Source organism: Athene noctua, chromosome 2, assembly GCF_965140245.1.
Source record: "Athene noctua chromosome 2, bAthNoc1.hap1.1, whole genome shotgun sequence".
NCBI classification, from domain to species: domain Eukaryota; kingdom Metazoa; phylum Chordata; class Aves; order Strigiformes; family Strigidae; genus Athene; species Athene noctua.
The window spans coordinates 66240567-66265168 of record NC_134038.1 but is presented as its reverse complement, the minus strand read 5'-3'; the positions used below and the strand labels follow the sequence as shown (position 1 = coordinate 66265168).

Sequence of the window (24602 nt, the reverse complement as noted above, 5' to 3'; positions counted from 1 at the left end):
GCTAAGACTGGCAATCTTTTGTGATGGCAGGATATGGCCCCATGCAGTTAATTTCAGGCCAGAAAGAAAAAAAAAAAAAATCCAATAGCAGCTCTTGTTGTTGGCTACGGGAGTAAGCTAGACTACAAATAAAGAAGTGAAAAGCTCTTTTTCTCCAGTGCTAGTCAATTAAACAAACATATGAGACTATCTAAGATTTGCTTACCCAAATAACAATGAAATTTTAGGGAATTTTTTCTATGACTGAAATCCTTCCTATTTTGCAAATTATTTACCTACCAGATCAAAGGTTCTGCTTTTGCTAATGTACTGTGTATGTGCAAACATATACACATACACACACGCATATATATGCACGCATGATTAAATATACTTTTCTACTCCTGAGAAGTTTACATAGTTTACAATAATTCAATATTCAAAAATCCTCTTGACTAGAATTAACAAATACCAGGAAATGTCACAACATCTCTGTAGTTCGTCTTTGGTTCATTTTTCTACTTAAAAACATGGATTTGCAGTCTTTGCATTGCAGCAAAAATATAGAACACATTCTAAACATCACATACCTCAAACTATGAAATAATTTTTACAACATTTTAAAAAATAATCTCCTTTATTACCTAAAATTATTTTTTAAAAAGTCTTCTTAAAAGGCTATATATGCCTCTCATTTAGGGACCCTTCAGTTATCAAGACAGCTAATTTCAGAGTTTTCAATATTTCAATCAAAACTTAATGAAAGCTGGCACTAGAAATACATTCACAAACCTGAAGTACACTCCCACAAATATTTCATACACTTATCTGTGTATACACACACACATCCGATATTTACTAATGATGTAGCTACATTTTATATAGACTGTACTCAGATTTAGTAGGTTTTAAGTACTTCATTTCCTTTCCTATCAATCCATCTAGATTAGTGGAAATGAAATGATTGGACCCGAGTGTAAAGTTAGGAGGTGGCCATTGTAATATCCTTGCTCTAAGGGTAATCGTGTGAGTTGATATTATAGCTAATCAACCTTTATCCCTTTTAACTTTGATCCTTGTTTAGTAGATAAATGTCTACATTAAGAAAAGCGAAGCTTGAAAACAGATGCAGTAGTAACAGTGACTCAGAACTGGCTTTATCTTATCATACTCAATTTTGTGAGAAGTCCCTGGAGGAATGAAGTGTCTTTGCTGCATGTTCTCAGCTGTCTTGCTAGCAGTTCCTGCATGCCAGTTATATGGAAGATCTTGGGCAGAAAAGCATGAAAGCTTCTGAGCAGCTTTTGAAAACAGTACAGGACTTTAGAAAATTCAGTAAATTTCACTAATCCTGAGAGAAAATAAATGGATTTTCAACCATCCTAATAATTGTTCAGATATACAAAGTTTAATTCTGACATAAATAACCATGAACAGATAGAGTTTCATCTGATCACCTTTCTTCCATTTGTTATCACTAAAGTAACAATTGTGCTAGTACAGCCTATGTATTACAGATTCCCATGAAAACAGAAACAAGTTTTTCAATTAAGTAAATCTATTAAATAAAAGGAGTTTTGAGAAGTGTTTGTAATGCTAGACATACAGCTATTCCTTAGTACACCAAGCCCTAACCTTCAAGAGCTTTCTGATGAATTACAATGGCTTTGCTATTATTTAACAAGATCACCATCACCACCTGTCCATCTTACTGCCACTGCACTGATGTCTGAGCTGTTCATCAACTGGCTCTATGCTTCCATCCAATCAGACACCCAACCTTGTCTTAAAAAGGCTGCAAACTGCAGTGATCCAAAATGCAACAAAAACCAAAGATATCTGTGCTGCAGGAACAGGGTGATCAACTGAAGGAAATAAATTTCAGCAGAAATTCAAACTACTCATCCTACCTGTCAGTCACCAACTTCAAATTGTAGGTAAGGGACAGTCATATTTACCAGTGACTATAACTGCAAATCTGATATCAATTGTTCCATTTATTCATTCTGTTTTTTCTATAAAGTATATACATACACACACACATACTTACACACCCACACACATATGTATGTGTAAAACACAACAAAACAGAACACATGCTAAACTCCCATTCACTGATTCCAAGCTGAACAAGAGATGTTCTTCCACATCAATCATTTTCATTCATGTGGAAATTATCTTTCTCTGCTACAACAACCATTATAAATTGTCACAGGAATAGAAAAAATAATTCACCGGCATTGGCAAGGCAGGTTGGCAAGATACTTTTCAAAATGAAGTACAGAAACAATCAGAAAACAGCAGAATATAAAAACCTCAACATAATTTCTGTCTCTAAATCAAATGTATTCCTATCTGGCACTAGAAACACTAGAGGGAATAACACCATCAGCTTGTTTCGGCATAATCTGTCCCACTACAAAGGTCATCAAGCTCATCTCACAGTTCCTCAAGCTGGTGTTTTCCAACATAATTCTTTACTCACTTGCATTTCTAGAAGTTAAAATTCCTCTGAAACAGTATATATAAATTGACAAATCCATTTAAGACAGACACTAAGCAGAAGCATCACTCTAACTCAACACCATGCAACATAACCATCCTCAGTATGATAAGTTTATGCAACTTACATTTGTATCTAAAAAAACCACAGTGGCTTTTACCTTGGTGGGAATCCGAGATGTTAAAAGAAATGCCCGACATGATGCCAACACCTATTGAAAAAAAAGACCAGAGTTTGTAAGAAATATTTAATTTATCTGTAACATTATTAAAGATTCTTTCCCAGGAAAATCCTGAAACCAGAGGGAAAAAGCCCCTAGTAGAGTGACCGACGATTCCGTTTGCTGTCATATGCTGAAGGAAGCAAAACTGAGCTCAGATCCAGTAGCGCACAGTAAAGAGACTGCTGCAATCTGATCAGCTATAAGCTAGTTAGTACAGCATCAAACTCAAGAAACGTATTCAATCAATCTCTTAAGAACATCTAATAGCAATCTTAGTGACATTTTAAAAAGAAGCAAGGATAAGAAGTCCTACCAGGAATATACAATGTACTTAAATATAACAAAAATATGCAAAATAAACATGGTGTTATGAGTAATATAATAGACCATAAGCAAACACTTTCTTTTGGACACACTCGGTGCATTTCTAAAGTAACATGCAAAGATTTCTCATTGACACCACCTGCATTTCTTCTCCAGCAAGGGCAATGGAAAAACACAATTAGATTAGCGAGACCAGCGACTCTAGAGACAAAACACAACAGAACAAATATTTCAGAAGGTATTATCAAAATATGATACATAAAAGTACCACTCCAAACTCCAATTAGCACATCCCACTCAGATATTACGTTTTGCAAAAGGGATGACTCATTTTTCAAAACTAGAGTATTGCTTTTTGATTTATCTGCCTGTGGAATTAGCTACTGCTGGCTCCATCTTTTTTTCAGACAAAAAACTGAAATAAACTTAATTTGAACATCTGGATCGAAATCCCACAGTATGTGCCAAGCTTTTCACTCAGCTGAAACCTCCTGAACCCAGCCCTGCTTGGTATGTATCCATCCCCAGGTAAGCAGGTTGATACAAGACCTGTTCTTTGCTCGGACGGGGAGAACCAGCTTGGGAAGGTGACCCAGCACCCAGCTCCAAACACCATTCAAATGCTTTGGAGATCAGATTTCAGCTTCAGTACCTCAGCTGAACCATCTTGCTGAAACCTAAGAGCATAAATGCTGTACTAGTGTCGAATATCAGCAGACTGTTTCAGGGTTGATGTGATCAGACCTATTGCTCTGGTTATCACGGATGTAGAGCCAAACCGCTGTGGAACAGTAACCATTGCCTCCTGTAAGTATCACTATTTCACTGAAGGCCCATTACGCTGGCTGGCACACCACTGCTGATGCTTGTCCAGGCTCTGTCAGACTCACCTCATCCCCTTGCACTCACCCATGGGGGAGAAATAGTCTCTCCTGCTCTCCTTCCAGGGGTGTCTATCACAAGTACACCCTCCGCAATACAGCACACAAAGAAAGGGCAAGGTCAACCCAAGGGGTTTTACTACAGCACAACCACAGTTTACCCAGCCTGACAGCAGCTCTCTCTCTGTAATAAAAACTTGATTCTTTTCCTCCCTCACCCCCCTCAGGGCAGCTGCCCACCAGAGGCGTGCATCACTCTCCTGGGAGTCTTCTGGGGAGGATTGCACACTCACACACCTGTGTGCTCAGAAGAAAAGCTTTGCTATCAGTAAGAAGAGTGGCCCTCTTACCTATCATCACACCCACATACAAACTGCCCAGCTCTGAAGAGGGGTAGGCGATCAGGCACCCTCCGCACCAGAACCACCAGCAAAATGCTTCCAGAGCAGTAGGTGGAGCAGCTGCAAACAGCTGCTGATCTGCTTCTGGTCACCACATCTCAGGTGCAGAAATGAGACAGCCAGGGGAAAGGACGGCTTTTGAAGAGCTGCTTTCAGTATTTACCTTCTAGGTAGCGACCTAAAACATTAAAGATCAGTTTTCGTGTATACGCCACCACAGTGGGACACCTGGTTACAGGTCAGTCATGTCACAGTCCTGTTATAAAACATTTGCCTGCATACATGGGTTCAAGCTACTTCATGAGCACTGACAGGGTCCCTTTAACATGATTACAGTATACATGAGCCGGCCAAGTAACGAAGTTAAATACAAACCAGGTAACCAGAAGGCTGTAACACAATTATCTTGGAAAAGGATGTTCCAGCAGAGGACATGTCAGTGTATATTCTCGTCGTAGATATAACAATGCTCCTCCCAAAGTGATCTTGTTAAAAGCAGCTAAGCTCAAGTACCCACTTACCTTAAGAAGAGGTATTTACATACAAAGGAGAGGACTGCTGTAAAATGATACTCCCCACTCAGTCGGTAAAGAAACTGCTCTTGAGCAGTAAAATGGTACAAAAAGCGCCTGAGCCCTTTAATCCAATAACACTGAGGTTTTTACAGTTTTCACAGTTGAGACCATAAGTAAGAGTTTAATTTTTACATAAAGTCAATTGAAGACAAGGTCAACTAATACTGCAAAATTAATGTCCCATCTTGACAACAGCAGGACTAGATGGGGGGGTGGGGGGTGTTTGACAAAGGCAGAACTGGCCAAGAGGAGGGTTGGCATTTATCATAATTTTTAGCTGCTAAAATCTATGAGTATGTATCATGACCTTTGGCAGGATCAGCTTTAGTTTACTGCTTTCTGATTTATTTTTTTTTTTCAATCTTTTCCAATTTTATGCAACATCTGCATTTTAACATCGCCATTTTTGTTCATGTTCAGCCACACAGTAGCCTCTACCCTAAATCAACTTAAGACTTGTTGGATAAGCTGTGAAACATGAACAGTTTTCAGTGACGTCCTTCTCCTTGATAAGGCTGCAGTGCAGAAACAAATAATGGCTATTAAGAGACCAGCTCACACACATCTCTGCCAACAGGATTCTGCATGGTTGTCAGTACTTGCAAGGGCAACAGAACATACATTGTGACTACTTAAAACAACATATCACTTTATTCCTCCCCTTGTGAAATACAATGCTGGCGCCAAAGGCAGAGGCACCGGAGGTGTTTTCACGCTGACAGTTCAAGTCCCCTTTTAAGCACGGAGCTGTTCTCGGGAAGGCAAGTCCCAGGTCCCCGTGCATTCCTCTGACATGAATAAGGAGTATGTGCTTAATTGCACAATTGTCTAGGGCTTTCAGAAGTATCCAGGAGCGCTAGGTTTTATGAACAGGCAGATTCTAGATTTCCTGGAGTTTTAAATTTCTTCTAAAAAATAAACTAAATAGCAAAAGTAGCCACCAGTTACTCTCTAGCAGTTCTCAAGCATCCTATGCAGAAGATTCTGACACCATTATACACATTTTGCACCCAGGGAACCCTAAGTACAGGAGGAGTGTCATGGTCAAAGTCACTGAAAACCAGAAACTCAGAGGAGCAGACCCCTATTCCAGGCACAACTCGGAACAAAGAGCTCCCTTGCTCATAACCCATCAGGAATGTCAGCTGGGCACAGTGTATAACCTACCTTATCTTCTGATAAGCAAATGATCCCTTGTTCAGCTCAACACGTCACAGCGCCATTCTTCCATAACAATTTTGTTTGGTCACAAGTAGTATTCAATAGTTAATAACATTAAAAGATCCCATCAAAAGATAAACACATGCAGGGTAAAGAGAGAGACTCGGGAGCGGATTCACACTTCCACACCCCCATAAGCAGAAAGGTTTGCAAGTGACTGATGTAAGGGCAGCAAGCACATCCAGGTGAATTTTATACAGGGTACAATAACCTGGCCACTGCTCCATGGAAGGGACAATAAAACAGAATTATATTTAGTTTACAGTAGCTTCATTCTGTCTCCCTACTCCGCCTTTCATGAAGCACAAAATAGGATTATCATTTGAGTGTCAAATGACTCCTACTCACACACATACCCAAGTTGACAATTTCTTAACATTTTTATCACTCCAAGTTCTGTAACACTCCAGACACTGCTCACAATGTACATGAAACAAGTTAAAATTTGGAAATCAATTTGGATACATTCACCAAAAACATACCCTGCAAAATATTTCTCCAGAGACTCATGGCCTACAAGGTCATCTTGTTTACCAGAATAAATAACTTGTTTCAGTAAATAAAATTAATTTGAACACAGTTCGTCAGCAAGTATACTAGCAAAACATAAACATACAGATGCATTTCATGATTCATTGTCAAATCCTAGCCTTATTACCCATTTTAGTACTGTAAGTTAAATTAACAGAGCTGCACTGGGTCAACCCTGTCACCCTGCCTGGCAGTCAGTCTCGAGAAGATCATTAAAGCAACACAGCTCCATGTCAATTGCACCTATTTTGCCCTACAGACCACAGCAACCCAAGCCACACTATCTATATTTAAAGTGCTTTCACATTCACAAGCAAAAGAAAGACATCTTTTAAAAGTCACTGCTACCGTTTTTGAATTGCCCAGGTGATGTAGTTTGAACTCAGAGGGCAACTGAGCACAACACAGCCCTTAATTTTTTTTTTTTTTTTTAAGAAAAAAAAAGAACATAAATTTAATTTGGGGGGGTGGGCAGGACAGCGGGAGTAGAAACTCTGGATGGGACAGTGGGGACAGGGATAGACAAGACATTCCTTGCATTCTTCTCCTGCTCCAGTGTGGTTCCCCTCTCACAGAAGACAGTTCTCCATGAACTTTTGCCAACATGAGTCCTTCCCACAGTCTGCAGCTCTCCTCAGGCTGCTCCAGTGTGGGTTCCCTCCACGTGCTACAATCCTCCCAGTGTCAAACTACAACAGTGGGGGCTGCTTCTTCCTACAGAGCCCCGGCCTCCTTCGGGCACAGTTACCTCTGGCATGGGGTCCTCCCACAGGCTGCAGGTGGGCATCTGCTCCACCACAGACCTTTACGGGCTGCAAGGAGGGCGACCCTGCTGTCTCACCATGGGATACAGGTGGAGGTCGTTTCTACTCTGACACACCACCTCCTCCTCCTCCTTCTTCTTCCTACATGGTGTTCGCATGGGTGTCCTCCTCGCAACTCCCACTCCTTCTCCCAGGTTTCCATTAGCAGAGGCGCAGCCGCCATCACTAATAGGCTTGGCCTTGACTAGAGGTGGGTCCGACTTGGAGCTGGGAGAGCTCTGAGAAGCTTCTCACAGGAGCCAACACTGTAGTCTCCTTCCCCTGCTACCTAAAACCCTGCCACACAAACCCAACACAGCAGGAATAAAGAGTTCTGGAAAACACAGTGATCATACACATCTTCATGATTAAATATAAACCAAAATGAAACCACCTCAGTACTTCATGGGCCCTGGAATGTTGCATCATGCTTGTTTCACTCACTAGCACAGATGTTTTGAAACTCCCCTCAAAACAATGTTGGATTAGCCAAATGTTTTTCTCCTGAAAAATTATTGACACAGATATTAAAAAAAAAAAAGCTTAGTACTTTTTTGATCAACTGTTGCAGTTTTACTTCTTAAAATACACTGTCTGATCCTTTCCTTCCTCTATTAGTCTCTTTTTCCCCCAGCATTTGCCCTTTTGTCAGCCTCAAAACTGCTTCAGTCTCTTCCATTATAATTTACTTAAGGAAAGAAGCATGTGACAGGTTTTCTTATTTAGATATCCATCACTTTGAGAATTCCTTGATGTCCAGAAGACAGTTGCTTTTCTTTATATACCTCTTAGTTATATCATCCCTACTTTTATCATCACTTTTTACCATTATTATCCCGAATACCATAATTATTTTTTAAGATTCCATACTTATTAGTTGCTTTATTATTTCTATCATAAGGTTTCCATTACTACTACTGATTCAGTATCTAATGTACACATAATAATGTGAGGTAAAGCAACAGCACTAACATAGTTTTTGTTTTGTTAAAATACAGATGAATCAATACATGTAAGAGCATCCAGTCTCTCAGTCCCTATAGGATCGACCATTCATTTCCTGGGTTGCATTCCTGATGTTGTAAATGCTCCATCCTGAAGCAACTCGAGTTCGATTAGATAAAAGGCCTCTTTTAGTACCACGTTAGAGATATTAAAGCTGGTTTCGAGTGAGGCAGTAACTGTTAAAAGCACTGAGCCTCCCTGCACAAAGAGGCTAGCTGACATCCTGGAGGTCTTTTTGGAGGACTAATTAGCTCAGGCACAACACAAACATGTATGCTGCCTCTGAAATGGTGGTATCACTTGGCATACTATGGGTTTCTCTGCAGAGTGTTGATGTCAGCAAAGAAGGGGCTCACCACCATCTTCACCCACAGCCCTCTCAGTTGTTGGAGGTTGAATTTGACTCTGATCATTTGGTCTTGGCTTCTTTTAAAGTGTCATCTGTGATAACACCACTGACAAATTCTTATTCACTTCTGTTCCAAATGCCTACTTATTTATCCACCAACACTAAAGCAGTCTTTTGTAGCTGGGGAAGATCCTTTGCGAAAGAGTTGTTGCCATTCAGTTCTTGGCATTCACACACAAAAGTCAGAATTTCTCCCTCCCTGAGCTGACCATAGCCAAGTTGAACACATTCCCAGGCTTGCCTAAGTCTTCAGCACCCGTGCAGCCAGCCAAAGACCTACACAAAACATGCCCAAGAGCGGACCCACAGCAGTAAGTGAAGCTGTTATTTGCATCAGTATGACGCTCTCCTGCCCAAAACAGGGGCAAGCTCTGCAGTGCAAGTAACGACCTCAGTCTTCCCCATGAAGGACTGCTCTTCTGCATGTTTCTCTATGAACATTCCTGAAGTCAACCACAGCTTCCTCAATGAGGTCCCCTTGCTGGAGGCACAGACAGACAGTCTGCCTGCCTGTCCTCTGCCCTGCCACTGGCACGCTCTGCCCAGTGCAGATTTTCAACTGGTCCTTACCCATTGTACTGTGTTAAAAACTCAAGCCTGATCTGTTATGGGCCACCGATTTGCACATTTTCTGGAGGGCAAACCATGGTATGGGGAACAGTTTTTAACTGAAATGGGTTTTATCAAAAAAGTGGGGTCAGATATCAGAACTGCTGGCAGTACATCTGCTGTGTTTAAAGAAAAGAGAAGAACCTTTCAAATTAATTTGCTGAACAAGACAGGGGACACCACAAGATGGCACAACAGAGCGCTTCATTCAAATTTCCCTTTCAGTCCAAGTTAGAGTGGACCCTTTTAACAGAAATGCTTATTTCGCTATTGGAGAGCTATTCCAATATGCAGAGCAGTTTCTGCTTCAGAGGCAACAATGAGCAAGTCCTCCCTGGAAGACAGTTAAGAAAAAAAGTATCCTCATTTTAAAACTGACAAAAACCGAGGCATGGACATGCCAAGAGATTTGCTTAAAACAAAAGGACAAAATGAAGTGGCAAAGCTTGAAAGAGAAGCTTGGAGTAAACGGCTCCTAATTCTGGAGTGTAAGAGGAAACAACATAGCTTGAAGGTTTATCAGCAAATTAAAACAAAATCTGCTGTCTAAACCAAATTTTTTCACTGGCTCTTCCAACAGCTGTAACAACACTACAGTATCACCTCAGGCAGTGTCCTAGCCCTGAAAACTGTTCGTGAAGGACTCAGGAATCAAATTGTGCTTCCTTAACACCTGGAGCACAAATAAATACACCTGCTATAACCCTATCTGCAATGTGCAAACAGAATTTCAGTAAATGCAGAGGCAGGCTCACCTTTGGCCAGACACCACCAATGGCAGCAACAGGACCATGGGCCAACCCAACTGCCAGTCCCTGTGACCTGAAGCAGCTTGTGATGTGGTGACCAGTGATGCAGACTGGGACTCCCCTGATTCAGAGACAGTACTCACTCAACAATTTTGTTGTGTAACCTATCATTTCCATTAACTGCAGAGCTGCTTGTGGAGGTACAGCCATCTACTGCATATGCACACAGGCCTCCCTTGTTCTTCCAACCAGTCAGTCATGGAACAGATTTTCATGGTGTTGTGAGAGACGTCCAACACAGAGCGCTTAAGCCAAGGCAGCGTCCTGCAGACTGCAAAACTTCCTTGCCATTCCTCTCATCACTGCAAAATTCCCAACAACCAAAACCCCAGTGCTGTAAAGCACTAAATACCAAAAGACCTAGCTACTGTGTTATTTAAGCCTCCTCTGACCCATAAAAACAGTAGAGCAGCAGCATTTCACCAAAGTCCCCTGTGTGGCACTGGACCCAGCCTGGGCACATAATCCCAAAAGGATTTTTCTGTCTCTGTATCTACATTACACATAAATAGGTCACTAACACATTAATGCTAATAAACCTTTATTTCAGATTTTTCCCACTTTTGCTCTCCTCTGTGTGCAGCCAGATCCCCTGCCTTGATTCAAGTTACAAAGTGCCACAGCTGGACACCTTCCCCGCATACCAGCCTTTTACGATGTCCAAGCCCCCAGTACGCAGTTAAATAATAGGTTGAAAACATTCCGTTGACTTGTAATTCAAAAGGACGAGCTCCAGCATTTTCTGCGTAACAATTTTTCATGCTTTCACATTACTTCTCTCCATCGTAAAAAGAGCATACAGGCAGCCTTTAGAAAAATCCTGTCGCTACCTATCCCTGGTGTTAATAGTAGGAAACATCCATACATCTTCCCTCTTCCTACACAGAGCCTCTTTCTGGGTTTATGGACAGCAGATAAGACTAGAAGAATTTTGGTGTGCTGCATATGACACTGTTTCTATGCAGAAGCCGCTGGAAATAGATTTTGCTATTGCAGTGCTTTTATTCTTATCTTCTTTAATTTCATCACTTAGAAATGCCAGATTTAAAATTTCACAGTGTTCCTTGGTGACAGTGTTGCTCTCTTTGTAAGTATGCCACACACAACCATAATGCAGAATTTTAAAGACAAGGAAACAAAACAAAAACTTCAGGGACAGAGGAAACACAATTTGAGCCATAAGGCAAGCGTTTTATTTTTCTACAACGATTCATATTTGCTTTTAGTTATCAACAATTAAACAAAGATTGAATCAGTAAAGTGCAATGCACTTAGCTCCACTTAATATTAAAATAAAATAAGCAAGCATGGTAAAACAATTTTCCTCAATACACACTGCCATAAACCACAGTCTCAATAACATTGACCTTGGACAGCCCTGAGAGCTACGGGCCAAAGATGTCAGCTTAATAAATCTGTAGAATTAAGTCTTTTTTTGTCCTCTCCATGGCATATACAAAATTGAAACACAAAACCAAATCAATGGGTGAAGAGTTATGAAAACATCCAAGCCAAGGCAGGTCTTTCCCAAACAAACCACTGTTATATGTGCAAGACAAAACCCTCTTCCCCATTAGGTCCAGAGGGGATTACTCAAGATCTGCTCCTCAACATCACTTCAGGAGCCTCACAGCAGAGGTGCACTCTGATTCTCTTTTCCTCCTTTTTCTTTCTCACAGAACCCTTTTTCCATCTCTATCATCTGTAAAATACAAAGTATCCACTGGAATTAACACAACAACACGCCACTCCATCCTTAACCACCTGAAGCATGCTGCAAATCTTCATCTTTTTATATTTTGATATCTTAAGACCAACAATCTTTCAAGAGAGGAATGGTGCTTAAGTGCTGGAACCAACTACTTGGTCATTTAAAATCCTTCAAAGCCACCAGTGTACTTCCAGTCTCCAAGCTCAGATTTTTTGTTCTACTGTTTTACGTTTTATAAGATGATCTCTTCTACAGCTATTTCATTTCTAGTGTTTCACATTTCCCCTCTGTTAAAGAAACCTTTTCTCTCCGAGCTTTAAAACACATTCCAGAAATGGGAAGAGAACAAACTACTGCCCTGTCCCTGCACAAGAAGGCAGGGCTGGAAGGGACCTTCTTTTCACTGCCCACTGCCATCCCCGCATGCAATGGGCAGTGAAAGAGAGGTCCCTTCGAGTATGGAGCTTTCCCATAGCTCCCATGTTTTATTATTTAAGTGGTGGGATCTGAAGATGGCTGAGGCATCCTCTGTAGGCTTAACCAGTGCTGACCACCTACCCACCAGGTTAGCCAGTTAGCATCTCCTGAGGAAAACACACAAAAACTTCTCTGCCAGGGACTTTCCTCTTACAGTCAGGGAAGTCAAATAACTGAGATGCAAACAATGTCCCTCCCCCCTCCCTCATCATGTAGGTGCATGACGCTGGATGGATTTCTTTCTTACGGAATTCTGCACCAGATGATAAATCCCATCACATCGTCCCTCTCCTCACTCCTACTCTGTATCTAGTGCAGGGAATGCTGTAGGCTGGAAACCTGGAGTGGAGGCCGACCCAGGCAGTGACACAGCTGATTGCATCTGGCTTCCCCTTAGATGAAAATTCAGGAATTGCCACATTCCAGGAAAGCAATTTTGCCTCTTGACATACTGCAAAAAAATACAGTTTCACCCCACTCCCAACATGTACACTGTCTTGTCTGCCTAAGAAGTGCAAGCTGCATGCTCTGGGCAAAAAACACTAAGTAACCACTGATGGAGGATTATTGTTTTGTTCTGATTTTTAAAAGTCACATGATGTCATTTATCTAATGGTGTTCACTATTAAAAATGAATATGCTCCTGTCCAATCTAAGAGCTATTTTAATTCTGGTTTTGTATGGATTCTTATTTAAATGTATCACACTAATATTGCCCATGTTTTACTTGTACAGCTTCTTATAGAGTATATTGACCTGTAGTAACAAAATATTCCTATTTATCTGAGAAGAATATCCATTTCTAACAGCCAAATGGAAATTAAACTTCAAAAAAATGACAGAAACTATGCTAAAAACCGGAAATTACAATCCACTGAATGCAAAACCAACAAATAATTCTGCTCTTCAAACTTAGGAGCTAAATATAACAACTGTTACACTTGTTACTCAACACTCAGTAAAGAGTCAGCTCCTAGCTATACAGAAGACTCCAGTGGTTTGTAAACTACCTTTGCCTCTGAAAAACTGGAAGAAGTACAGCTTGCTTCCCCAAAGAGGTTTCATGAGATCCTGATGCAAAGATCTTCTAAGTTAGACTGTTTCTCAGAACAATTTGGTGGGTGTTTTGTAAGCACTGAGCCACATGCTTGATTCTGCTTAATCACTGTTCATTTCAGAACACAAGTCTCAGAGAAGAGGAGAGCTTTTAAAAGTTTACTTCACTACTGTGAAATTAACTAATTCAGCCTGTCAGTGCAAGCTACAAAAGTATAAAGCTAACTAGAGCCTTCTGGGCTTTATAATTTTATCTAGGATCATGATTTACAAGCTCTTCAATTTGCAGATCTTAAGTTTTGCTATAGAGGTACAATCTGTCAAAAAGAAAAGTAAACTTGAGAATAGCCTTTGCTCTATTTAGATGGCAGGTTTGCAGGCAACACTGCCTCATCCTCCAGGCAACCAAGCCTTTGGTTCCTCTTAGCTGAGCCTTTCTCCAGACTGATCTGGAACCGCTTAAGTTCTTCTGCTGACCGAGCCAACCTGCTCTCCAGATTTTTTGCTGGGGTACACAAGGCGCTGGGGCTCATGGAGCAGCATGAGGAGCAGCAGCACTGGGTGAGCTGAGCAGATGGAGCAGCCCCTGGGAGCTTGTGGCACAATCCCCCAACCTCAGGAGGTGACAGACCCGCTTCCTGCAAGCCAGGCTGCAATCTCAAGAAATCACTCTTGCACGCAACCTAAAAATCACCCTGGCTAGACAGAACACAGACTCAAAAACTGTAATTGAGACATCAATGTTTTGTTTTTGAAGGAGTTACTAACAGAGGAAAAGCTGGTTTAGGGCCACAAATAAGAAAGGAAGGCGAGCACCTCTCCTGGCTCAGCAGCAGAGTTTGCCCTGTGGTGAGACTAGCTCTCCCCGTGGCCTAAACCCCATGTACCACCCGCACTGAACCACCAGATGGGCCCAGCACAGTCAAAGGCAGCCAATTCCGCAGGAAAACGTGATCACAACAAACCTAGGTCAGCTTAGCGCCAATACGGCCCAGCTACCAACAGCAAATGAGGCACTGGAACATGGTGCTCTAGATGAACTAACTGCCTAACAACTTCCCCATCCCATGAGCAGGTCTTTCAGACTAAACTGAGCTTCACAATACTGTAAGCTATCCTAGTTTTAAGGAAATTTAAGGCTTCCTTGAATAAAATAAGTCAGCAGGTATCCTGACTGCAGCACAGATGCTGTCCCTTCGTAGGCTTCTATTTTCCCAAACACCATCATGCTCTTGCCATCAACACAGCTCCACTAGTGATGAAAAAAAGAGAGAAAAAATAATACAGACAAAACCTTAAGAAGCTGGGAAGCCTTTAAGCACAGGATCCCCATGCCTATTATCTCTACCTATTCAATACCATGACTGAAAATCCACTCACTCTCCTACCACTGGAGATGTTCTGCTTTTAATAAAGCTGGGAAGCCTTCAGCTGAAATTCAACCCATCATAGACAAAATTTTTCATGCTGTATCTTTTCAGTGCTTTATCTTTTCAACTCTGACACAGGGTGTTTACACACACAGTTTCTGCCTTTATTATGTTCTTAAGGTAGGCAGTTCCTAAAAAAAACAAAACCCCAAAGGCCTTCAGCCTGCTACAGAGAGACCCTTAAACACAACTTTAACCCCAACGTGTTACCATCACAGCTTCAAAGCCAATGTAAGTGAGACAAAACATGATAAAATTGTCTTGAACCATCTCAAAGAAGTACTGCTGTTATCTCCTTTTTTTTTAAGCTGTGGTTTCTTTGAGTCTTAATGTTGGTGAATGTTGGGGTTTTTTTACTACAAAACCAAAACCAAACGTTGGCAACTGTATTTCACAATAATGTACAAGTGCTCATCCTTCAAAAAACTACTACAGATATTCAATTTCTGGGGTGGACTCCACCCAGTTGCTACTGTTGTCTTTCCTTGCCACTTACTAACTTCAGGTGGGATTTTAATACTTGGTTTCAGAATTGCAAGATCTCACAAGTTTTAGTGTGGTTAAAGGACAGCTCATCTAAGTTTAATTTGTAAGAGCAAGGCTTGCAAGTGCAATTTTAAGATTATGCCAGTAATTAAGTATGGTATTAACATACACACACAGTTTAGCGAAATTTGTTTCTAATCTGACTATCATCCTTAGCCTAATTAAGTTCAAAATAACATTGCTTAACTATTGTTGAAGGTACACATCGTCCATCAACTACGCAAACTCACCTGGATTCAGTCAATTTTGCTGGTCTTCTCACAGAATCATCTAGGCTGGAAAAGACCTTGAAGATCATCTAGTTCAACCATTCTCACACAAGTCAAAAAATATTAAATTGTGCTGCCTAAATGGCTGATCAATGGATACAAACACTATTCAAACCCACTTCTTATCATCTGTTCTCAAGATCTTTGGTTGCCTAAAGTTCTAAGTATGTTTTCTTTTTTGATACTTAGATCAACACAGAAGTTTTGTACAAGTAAAATTAGAACTTTAAAAAAAAAAAAAAAAAGAATCACTGCAAGTTTTTGAATTAAACTGATAAGCTCCCAAACACACCATAAATAAATAATCATGGACTTTCTATGAAGATTTGAACTCTGGCCACACACAAACACTTGTATTATTGGACTATTAACTTTATTATTCAGATAAGAGCATTAATGATGTCATTAAAGCACAGCCATCAAAAACTCCCACCACAACTGCAACACTGAAACAAGCCTTCTAGCCTTGTTTTATCTTCCATTTATTCTATGTCAAGGTCCTGTGATCACTCAATTTGTCTATGCTACCATTTTTTATTTTATTGAGGACTGGATACAGATGTCTTCTCTTTCACTTTCCTAAATCCCAGCATTTCTCACACACCAAGAAATGAAGACCAGGAATAGAAAGCATCCACATCAATGTGTGGTGAAATTTTGACTTTTCAAATTTGGTTCCATTGCAGAGCTCTCGCCAATTCTGAAAGGGCCACTACTTTCTCCTTGGTCATAAATTAGATGAGAAATTGAGAGATATTCTGTCCTCAGGTATAGATTTCTGCTAAAGTAGTGGTCAAGGGAGACTGAAACAACAGAATGCTCTAATGAAATCTGCTCCAGTCTGAGTAAAGAAGCTCCAGGAGACATTACTTTGCTCAATCTGAAAAAAGCGAGGGCACTCACCACCCAATGCATTTAGAAGAAAAAATCAACACTGGCTTTTCACCTCAAATGATCACATCATCATGATCATAACGTACATTTTTAATGGGGCTACTCCCACCCTAGAAGCTATCACCATACACAAACATGTGATTAGGGTTCTAATTTAAAAATGAAGATGACAGAAGCAAGTAGGTACAACCCTCTCAAGAAAAGATGCCAAATACCTGTGTTTTGAATTAATATGAATATAGCCTTATGCCCACTCTTCACAAGACAAAGACCACAGCGCTTCATCCAACAATATCAGCATGGGACCTGTAACTTCAGCTCCTCAGTCTGACTCTCCTCAGAGCAGTTTCAGAAGCTGAGTGTCTGTAGTGGTTGCTAATACAAAAGTCTTAAGAATTTTGCTTTAAAACATGCAACAGTGGTAGGGGGGGAAGTTTCACTTTTCATGGAGGCACATGAAAATCTGTAAGAGCTTTCAAAGTACGTCACTGACCCGCTCGTGGTGCAAATGAATTAGCTCTATGAAGTTTTTGAATCTCAGTAAATTAGCTAGGAAAACACCACCTTCTCCTCAAGGTTCACAATTTATAATCTGACCCTGGTTGTAATGATTGTGTCAGTATAAACACATGCCAAATGAATCACAGATGTCTGGAAGTACAGGTAACTCAATAATGCTCCCTCTAAGGGGGTCAAAGCCTGTAGACCACAGGCTTCCAGAAGCCCTGCACAGGGCCAGTGATGCAACAGTCTGGTGGGGCCACCACAAACAAACAGCCTTTAGCAACCTTGAAAAATTGACATTACCAAATAGAAACATGATGCAAGACACAACCAGACAGGGCCAAGCCTCAGCTCTCATAATCTGGTTATCATTCCTGGAGAGGGGAACATGAAATGGATATTTCCCTGCAATCAAACTGGAAAGAGGTTTTAATGCAAAGCAAAGACACTACAAAATTGTCAAATGTCAAGGTAATCTAGTTTTGAGGACTACTATGTGAATTTTTCCTCTCCACTCAATTTCCAGTCTTTGCCGTGCTTTTGCTTCTGGAAGGCTGCATTACCAGTCCAAAGACTACAACATCCCACACAAGCCTTCATCAGCAAGGACAGTGATTTTAATTTATACTGTCTGAAGTTGCTACTTGTTGGCAACACACAGATATTGAAGAAGAACTTGGAAGAAGCAAAATCAGGCTGAGGCTGACCAGTCTCTTCAATCGTGGCTCTGGAAGATACATTCTACATAGAAAGACTGAACTTACAGCAAGTCGAATGCTTCTGAAAAGCCGGGGCTGCTCTACTGCCTACAAATGACAGCTACTCTGCTCATGCTTGGTAAGCCAACAAGCTTGAGACACGCTACACTTCCTGACATGCAACTCATGCAAGCCATGTTTCACTCCAGCTACTGAGTTCATGTGTACCTGAAGTGGATGTGGCCATGATCTCCAAATGTCCAGGATCCTCTTCAGAGACATGGTTTCATCTGGACCACCACATGCTTGGAAATCTGGGAAAACTGCACCATACTTTCAACATTTCACCCAGTTTTGTGTTTGGGTTTTTTTTCCCCCCCTAAGCAGAAACAGGTAACATGACCAGAGAAACCCAGATCTACATATATGGGTTGCAGAGATCAAGGATTCAATGGGTTCACAAAAGGGTTAATCTCTGCCAAATCAAGCTGTCCTGATTTAAAATCTGTGAACACCTGACACTTACTAGGGACTGAGCTCTCTCCCAAAGGCAAGTTTACCCTGGGCTAAATTTGTCACCTTTCATATGCCTACATTTCAATCCCAGTGCACAATTTTTAGGTTATCAAATGCACAGCCTGCCCTTTTGTCTGCAGCTGTTTCAGTGCTATTTGCACCAGGTTTCTGCCTGAAGGTTCACGCTTTGCTCCTGTGCCCACAGCTCGAGCTCATAATTGGCAGATCTGGGACACTAAATAATTCTTACAGGAAAGCCAGCAAGCTTCTGAAATCAACAAACAAGACAAAAGAACATCTCAGCCAGGGATATGTGTGTGCAATGAATGGAAAACAGTGACAACATAAAACTGTATGAAAATGTTTCTTTCCAGGTCACTTTTACCAAGGAACATGTTTTCATTCTCTAAATACACTATGTTGACATTATAAACATACCCCTTTTCAGCAGCAAATGTATAGACGGTTGCAGAACCACACTTCCTTTAAACAAGATGGTGCTGTTCTATTCCAGTTTAGTAGTTCAAAATACCAAAGTCAATTTTGTTATCAAGATACAGTCAGCAAATTTATATAATACACACACACAAAAAAAAAAAAAAAAAAAAAAAGCAAGTCTGGAGTTGGAACAGTCATCTCTGTCTTACCCTAATGGAGTGGGGGAGAAGGGTGCAAGAGCTACACACAGTTTTGGGTACTAAAGAAAAAGACAGCAAGCTTTGCAAATCACACAAATACATGGTGCCTTTCTTCCTAACCACATAGTATTGCAAAAATATTTGAAAATGATCCACCAACACAAGAGAAGCAGGATTCACCTCCTCTTTCTTCCTTGTTTATGCGTATGAACTGCACTCTTCCAAGATCTGACTACACCCACTAAACCACTGATAAACAGCAGAAAATCTAAATCACTCAACACAAGACAAAAAAAATCTCCTAATTAAAAAAAAGGGAACTCAATCTATACCCTGTAATAATACATAAAACTGCTTGCACCGCAAGGAGCACTGCATCAGCCTCAGCCTTCCACGTTCTAGGTCACACTTATCCGAAGCAGGAAAAAGTGAGGGAAATCAATTAGAAGTGCAAAGCCTCCGTGCACGTGCCAAAATGAAGTCTTAGGATGCAGCTGCCTACTGCAGCTAATCCAGCATAACCACAGGCTATCCCCAGGAGGCTAAACCCATGCTCCCCCTGATTCCATCATACTGCACAGCACTTCCCCGCTCACACAGGAGGGGAGCTAACACACGCACACACCCCAAATCCTCCGTTCTCCAGCATGCAATGCAGACCTGCATGGCCATGTTCATGCCACCAACCCAGCCACAGGAGCAGTAACCTCTGCCAAAGGGGCAGGTGGCAAATGGAAATGGAAACTTCCTAAAATTGGCACAGCTGCTCACCCAGTGCTTGCTGGCCATCTCACATCAGAAGGAGGGCCTTCCCTCAGAGCTGGACAAGTTCCACGATTTTAATTGCCACCCTATTGCTTTCTGTCAACAGGATAAACCTCCAAAGAGAGAGAAGAGCCCTAGCGTAACTTTTCTTTAGAAAGGACCAAACACAAAATGGGTATTATTATTGTAAGAAAGAGCAGAAGAGGGAGGGTAATGTAATAAAGCATCTAAACAAGCCAGTGATGCACCACAGCTGGATGACTTTGACTCATTCTGTGATTTAGGTATACAGACAGAGCCCTGGCAGCCCTCCGTTCTGGTAATTACCACCTGGCAGTTCACCCCCAAACATCCTACTAGACACAGACACCTCATTTAGATTTGCCTCTGCTGATAAAGCTTGCAAAGCTGCTCCACATTCAAAGGGCAGCAGCACAGGCATGGTGGAGGTCCCTGGAGGAGAAACAGACCCTGGAAGCTGGTAGGGCAGATCACAGGGGCACCAAATAGCACAGTAAGAAGCCCACACACGAGGGTTCATGTATTTGTTTAACTGTTACACTAGAACAATCAGTGCCATTTGGGCTGATTAACCTTAAATAAATAAAAGTCACTGCTTCCTACAATGGATGACAGATGAAAATGCTACATGAATTTGCACTCAACATTTCAGAAGCACCAGACTGAAATCCAGGTCTCCTGACACTGTGCTAAACATGAGCATCCATACTTTAATAGTTAGCTGCTCATCCTCATTTATCAGGGACCTGTTCAGATACCTGTAGCCTGAGCTCTGAATTTCAGTTCAAGAGTTCACTTGCACATAGAAGCAAATACTTGTCCTGTTGGTCCTTGCCCACTTGGGAAAAAGGAAGCAACTCAGACATGTTGCATAACTGCTCATCGGCACAGTCAAAGAGCTTGAACAGTAATTGGAAGACTAGTATCACTGCTTCAAATAGGTGCACAAATACACAAAAAGCCTATTAACAGGATAAATGAGGATTCAGACATTCAACTCCTCTCACTGTCAGGGCTTCTGCACAGTTCAGAATAATTTAGTGCAGGATCCAAAGAAAATGTCTTCCCACGTGTATTGATGCTAAATCACAGAATTAAAAAGCAAAACTCAAGAAGACTGAAGCAAAGAAATAAGTTGACTGTAAAATCAGCTCCTGGTTTGAGCAAATTAACCTCATAGCATGCAAAGTTCATATGCCCTAACATACACAAAGCATGTAATTTTGGTCAAGTTGACTGTAATTCTGTCACTCCTGCCATCCACAGATACATAAGTGGTTTCCAAAGAGCCCTTTCAGCTTCCATTTAGCTATCACATCAGCCAAGTACATTCACACTTCAGGCAGTGTTCTAAAAGGTTCATGCTGTTTTTTTAGAAAACTAAACCTTAATCAGAAAAAAAAAAAAACACCAAACCCTTATGGTTGACTGTGCTTACTAAAAGTTTGTTTTGCTTGCAAATTAAAAAGCAGAGGTCACCTACATGGTAACCTCCACAGCACCATGGAAGAAGACATTGTGTCCACTTCAAGATGAAAAAACCTCTATTACAAAATGAAGTATTGGCTAGCTATTCAGCTGGTAAAATAGAATGGGAAAAACATGAAAATATAAGACCTGGTAGTCCTCCTACTTCTAAAGTAATCTGCAATTAGAGGAAAATTAAATAAGGATATTTGTCAACTTTTTTTTTTTTTCCTCATAGAAATACATGCATACAGGTATACAGCGGAGGGAGAAAATACACAAAAAAGGTACACTGACATTTTTCCACAGGATGACTTTGGTACTAAAGGAGCAGAAAACATTATCTAGATTTTCTTACAATATTCTTCACAATACTGCAGGTAGTAATCCACGTGTCATGTACACTTAGCAACCCCTTGCAGATTACTAAATTAAAACTGTAGCAAATGTTCTTTCAGTGGAAGATAACATGCTTGGCTGCATAAAATCTTAAACAGTGTGTAATAGAGTATCTTAGGTTAATCACAGCACTTAACACTGCTGTAGCTATATTTATGTTTGCTTTCCAATGAGAGCAACATGACAACATACAGCATCTGTCCTAGAACTGTATGCAGTAATCAAGTTTCATTTTATAAAAGCATTTTCCCTTTCAAGGTCCCAAATAAACCAAAGGCACCCAAAAAAACCCAACTGACTCTCATTTTCAGAAAAATACTCAAATAAATTACACCCTAAAACTAGACATTTTAATAAACCACATTCTTCAGGGTCTCTTTTTCAATACATTCACAAAGCACGACTTACAATTTTAATAAAATGGCAAAGGTGGCCACTGTGTCACTGTTAGGAGTCTGCACATTTGGGTTGCACTCCAGCCCCTGACAGTGCCCCCCTCTGAGCTCCCAAAGCTTATCACTGGGCCCTTGCCTGCTCCCGCTCAGACCCAGTCCCAGCCCATGGTGCCTGCAGCTTCTCCCGGTACTCTGAGTCTTCTCCCTCCTGGAAGGCTGTGGCCGTAGTAAACTGAGTGGCTAAACAGCCTTGACCCATCACTATCAGTGGAAAAAAAGAACTAGCGAAATATGAGGTTTAAACAACAAATAAATACTGCAAACCCCTACTGCAAACTTTTACCCAAGCTGGATACCCAGGAGAAACCCTACTCCTGCACACGCTCTCAACAGTTTTTCTGAAACAAGGGCCTGAAACTGTCAGAAAGGATTTTTCTACCTGTTCATAACCCTCTGGCTCATTGATCCATACTACTGCCAGACAAAACATGTTTTGTAACCTGGCTAGAGCTCAGAGCAGACTTTTAACAGCTAAAAGCTCGGGTCTATTAACCACCCTTGAGACATCTTCAGAAAGTATTTTATTTCAGGCTATTGTTTTGCTACCTGCTTTTCCAACAGCCTATTGTTATTACAGCATATTCACAGGGTAACACCTCAGTAGGTGACTGAATGACACAATACAAAGTAATCAAACCTCCCAGTCGAATGAACGGGGCATTTTCTTTTTTAATTACAGAGCACCTGTTCATGAACACATCCATTAAAAGACACAGTTATAAAGTCTGCAATCATCAGAGGGTAGCCTTGTGTAAATACACCAGAAATACACAAATACCCTATCCACTAGTGCCCTGAACAAACTGTAGATATGTAATACAAATGGTAGTACACCTGATGAAGGGCAAAGGTGAAAAACTGCAGTTTTCATGGTTGGTTAATGAGCTGCCATAGCCCAAAGCAACAGGTTCTACCAAATAGAGTAAGAGCGTATTATGAGCTCATTTTAACAATCTAGATTTTTCCTAATAACAATATACTAGCTGTGTTATCTAGGATGCTAAATGTACACGAAACAAACAAGATGGATAACTCGATTACTATTTGTTCCTGTAAAGGAGTCAGAAATTCAGTAGTGAACATCCACCCAGGTAAATGAAATAGTTAAGGAAGAACTTCAGGAATTAATCCTCTCTGCTCTCTAGGCAGCTGTCAGACTGCAATGATGAGCAATTTATCTTCCATCTACAACACAGTCAGCAGACAAGCAGAGTCACTGGGGAAGTCAGCTGCAGTCCACACCCTCTACAAGATCAAATACATGCCTCTGAGGAAGGAGACACCAGGGAACTTAGTCATTTGCCCATCTGCCCCATGAACCATGAAATACTTGCACTCCGGAGGCCCCCATGAACCATGAAATACTTGCACTCCAGAGGCCAGGTAACTTCCATCCTTTTGCTTGTTTCATGCCTGATGCCCTGTGCAAAGAAGAGCAGCTCCCCAAAGGAGGAGTTACAAAACCATGCCAGCTTATCCAGCTATACTCTTTCACCCCTGATTTGGAATCAGCTGTGAAAATTCCCACACATTTGCACCTAAACGCTAAAAACCAGAGCAACACCATGTGTGGCAGCTTGGGAAGCTGAAATGCCCTACTCACCTCTGGTCTTGAGGGTAGCACAGAGAGAGAGTCGCACATCTGCAGCCACAATACCCCTCCCAGAGCATAAAACTCCCTTCAACACGGGAAGAAACAACTTCAGACCTGCAGGCAGGCAAGGCAGCTCAAATCAGTGACTGCTGCTGCCAACTACACACAGGCAGAAGTGCTTCACCTGGAAGACCAGGTGAGAACAATGATCCCCTTCCACATCCACAGCTAATGCACTAGAGTAAGTGCTGACACTCCCTTCCTTACTGCCCGGGAAATACATCTTATTATCAAAACATCTGTAATTTCATGAGGATGAGCTGTTCCCAGGTTAGCTTGCAGTGAAGGCAAGGCACTTTAATTTTACCTGAAATGCAATAAGAAGTCAGAAACCACATGGAAACTAATTGACAGCACAGATGCTGAGCTAGTCTGATGGAGAGGCTGGACACCCCACAAAACCATATGACAGAGCGCTGTTGATCTGGCTGAGGAATCAAGTAAAAGCAACAGTGGTGTGTACATTTTTGCAAATCCTGGTACATGTGCAACAGGAGAGCATGACGAATCAGGCCTTAACAGCTCATTGCACAATCCCATGCCTCATCTCAATGAAATCCTAACCATCAGTCTTATCTGTCTGTAACCAGTATCAAACTGTGGAAGCTCACAGTTCATTGTCTGTGTGTGCCAGTACCAGTGACTCTAGAGGAGGTCTGACACACCAACAGAATAAACCTTATGGACCGCTGGTTCATCTTTTACGAGTAAATCCACAACAGCAAACTAGAGTCCATCCCCACAAATAACTAATGGTGCATGAACTCCAGATGTTGTCCACAGAACCACTGTATCCAATTTACTTTTAGAAGCACTACTGAGATGTTTT

General features: G+C 41.3%; 1 protein-coding gene across 6 annotated transcripts in view; it reads right to left on the bottom strand.

The window, feature by feature from the left end:
• CARMIL1 (capping protein regulator and myosin 1 linker 1) overlaps nucleotides 1–24602 on the bottom strand; it is a 194543-nt gene that overhangs the window by 112923 nt on the left and 57018 nt on the right. For all 6 annotated transcript variants that reach the window (XM_074899339.1, XM_074899338.1, XM_074899334.1 and 3 more), the window contains exon 3: nucleotides 2643–2693. In XM_074899339.1, coding sequence (XP_074755440.1) covers nucleotides 2643–2693 — 51 coding nt within the window. The remainder of the gene's footprint in view (nucleotides 1–2642; nucleotides 2694–24602) is intronic.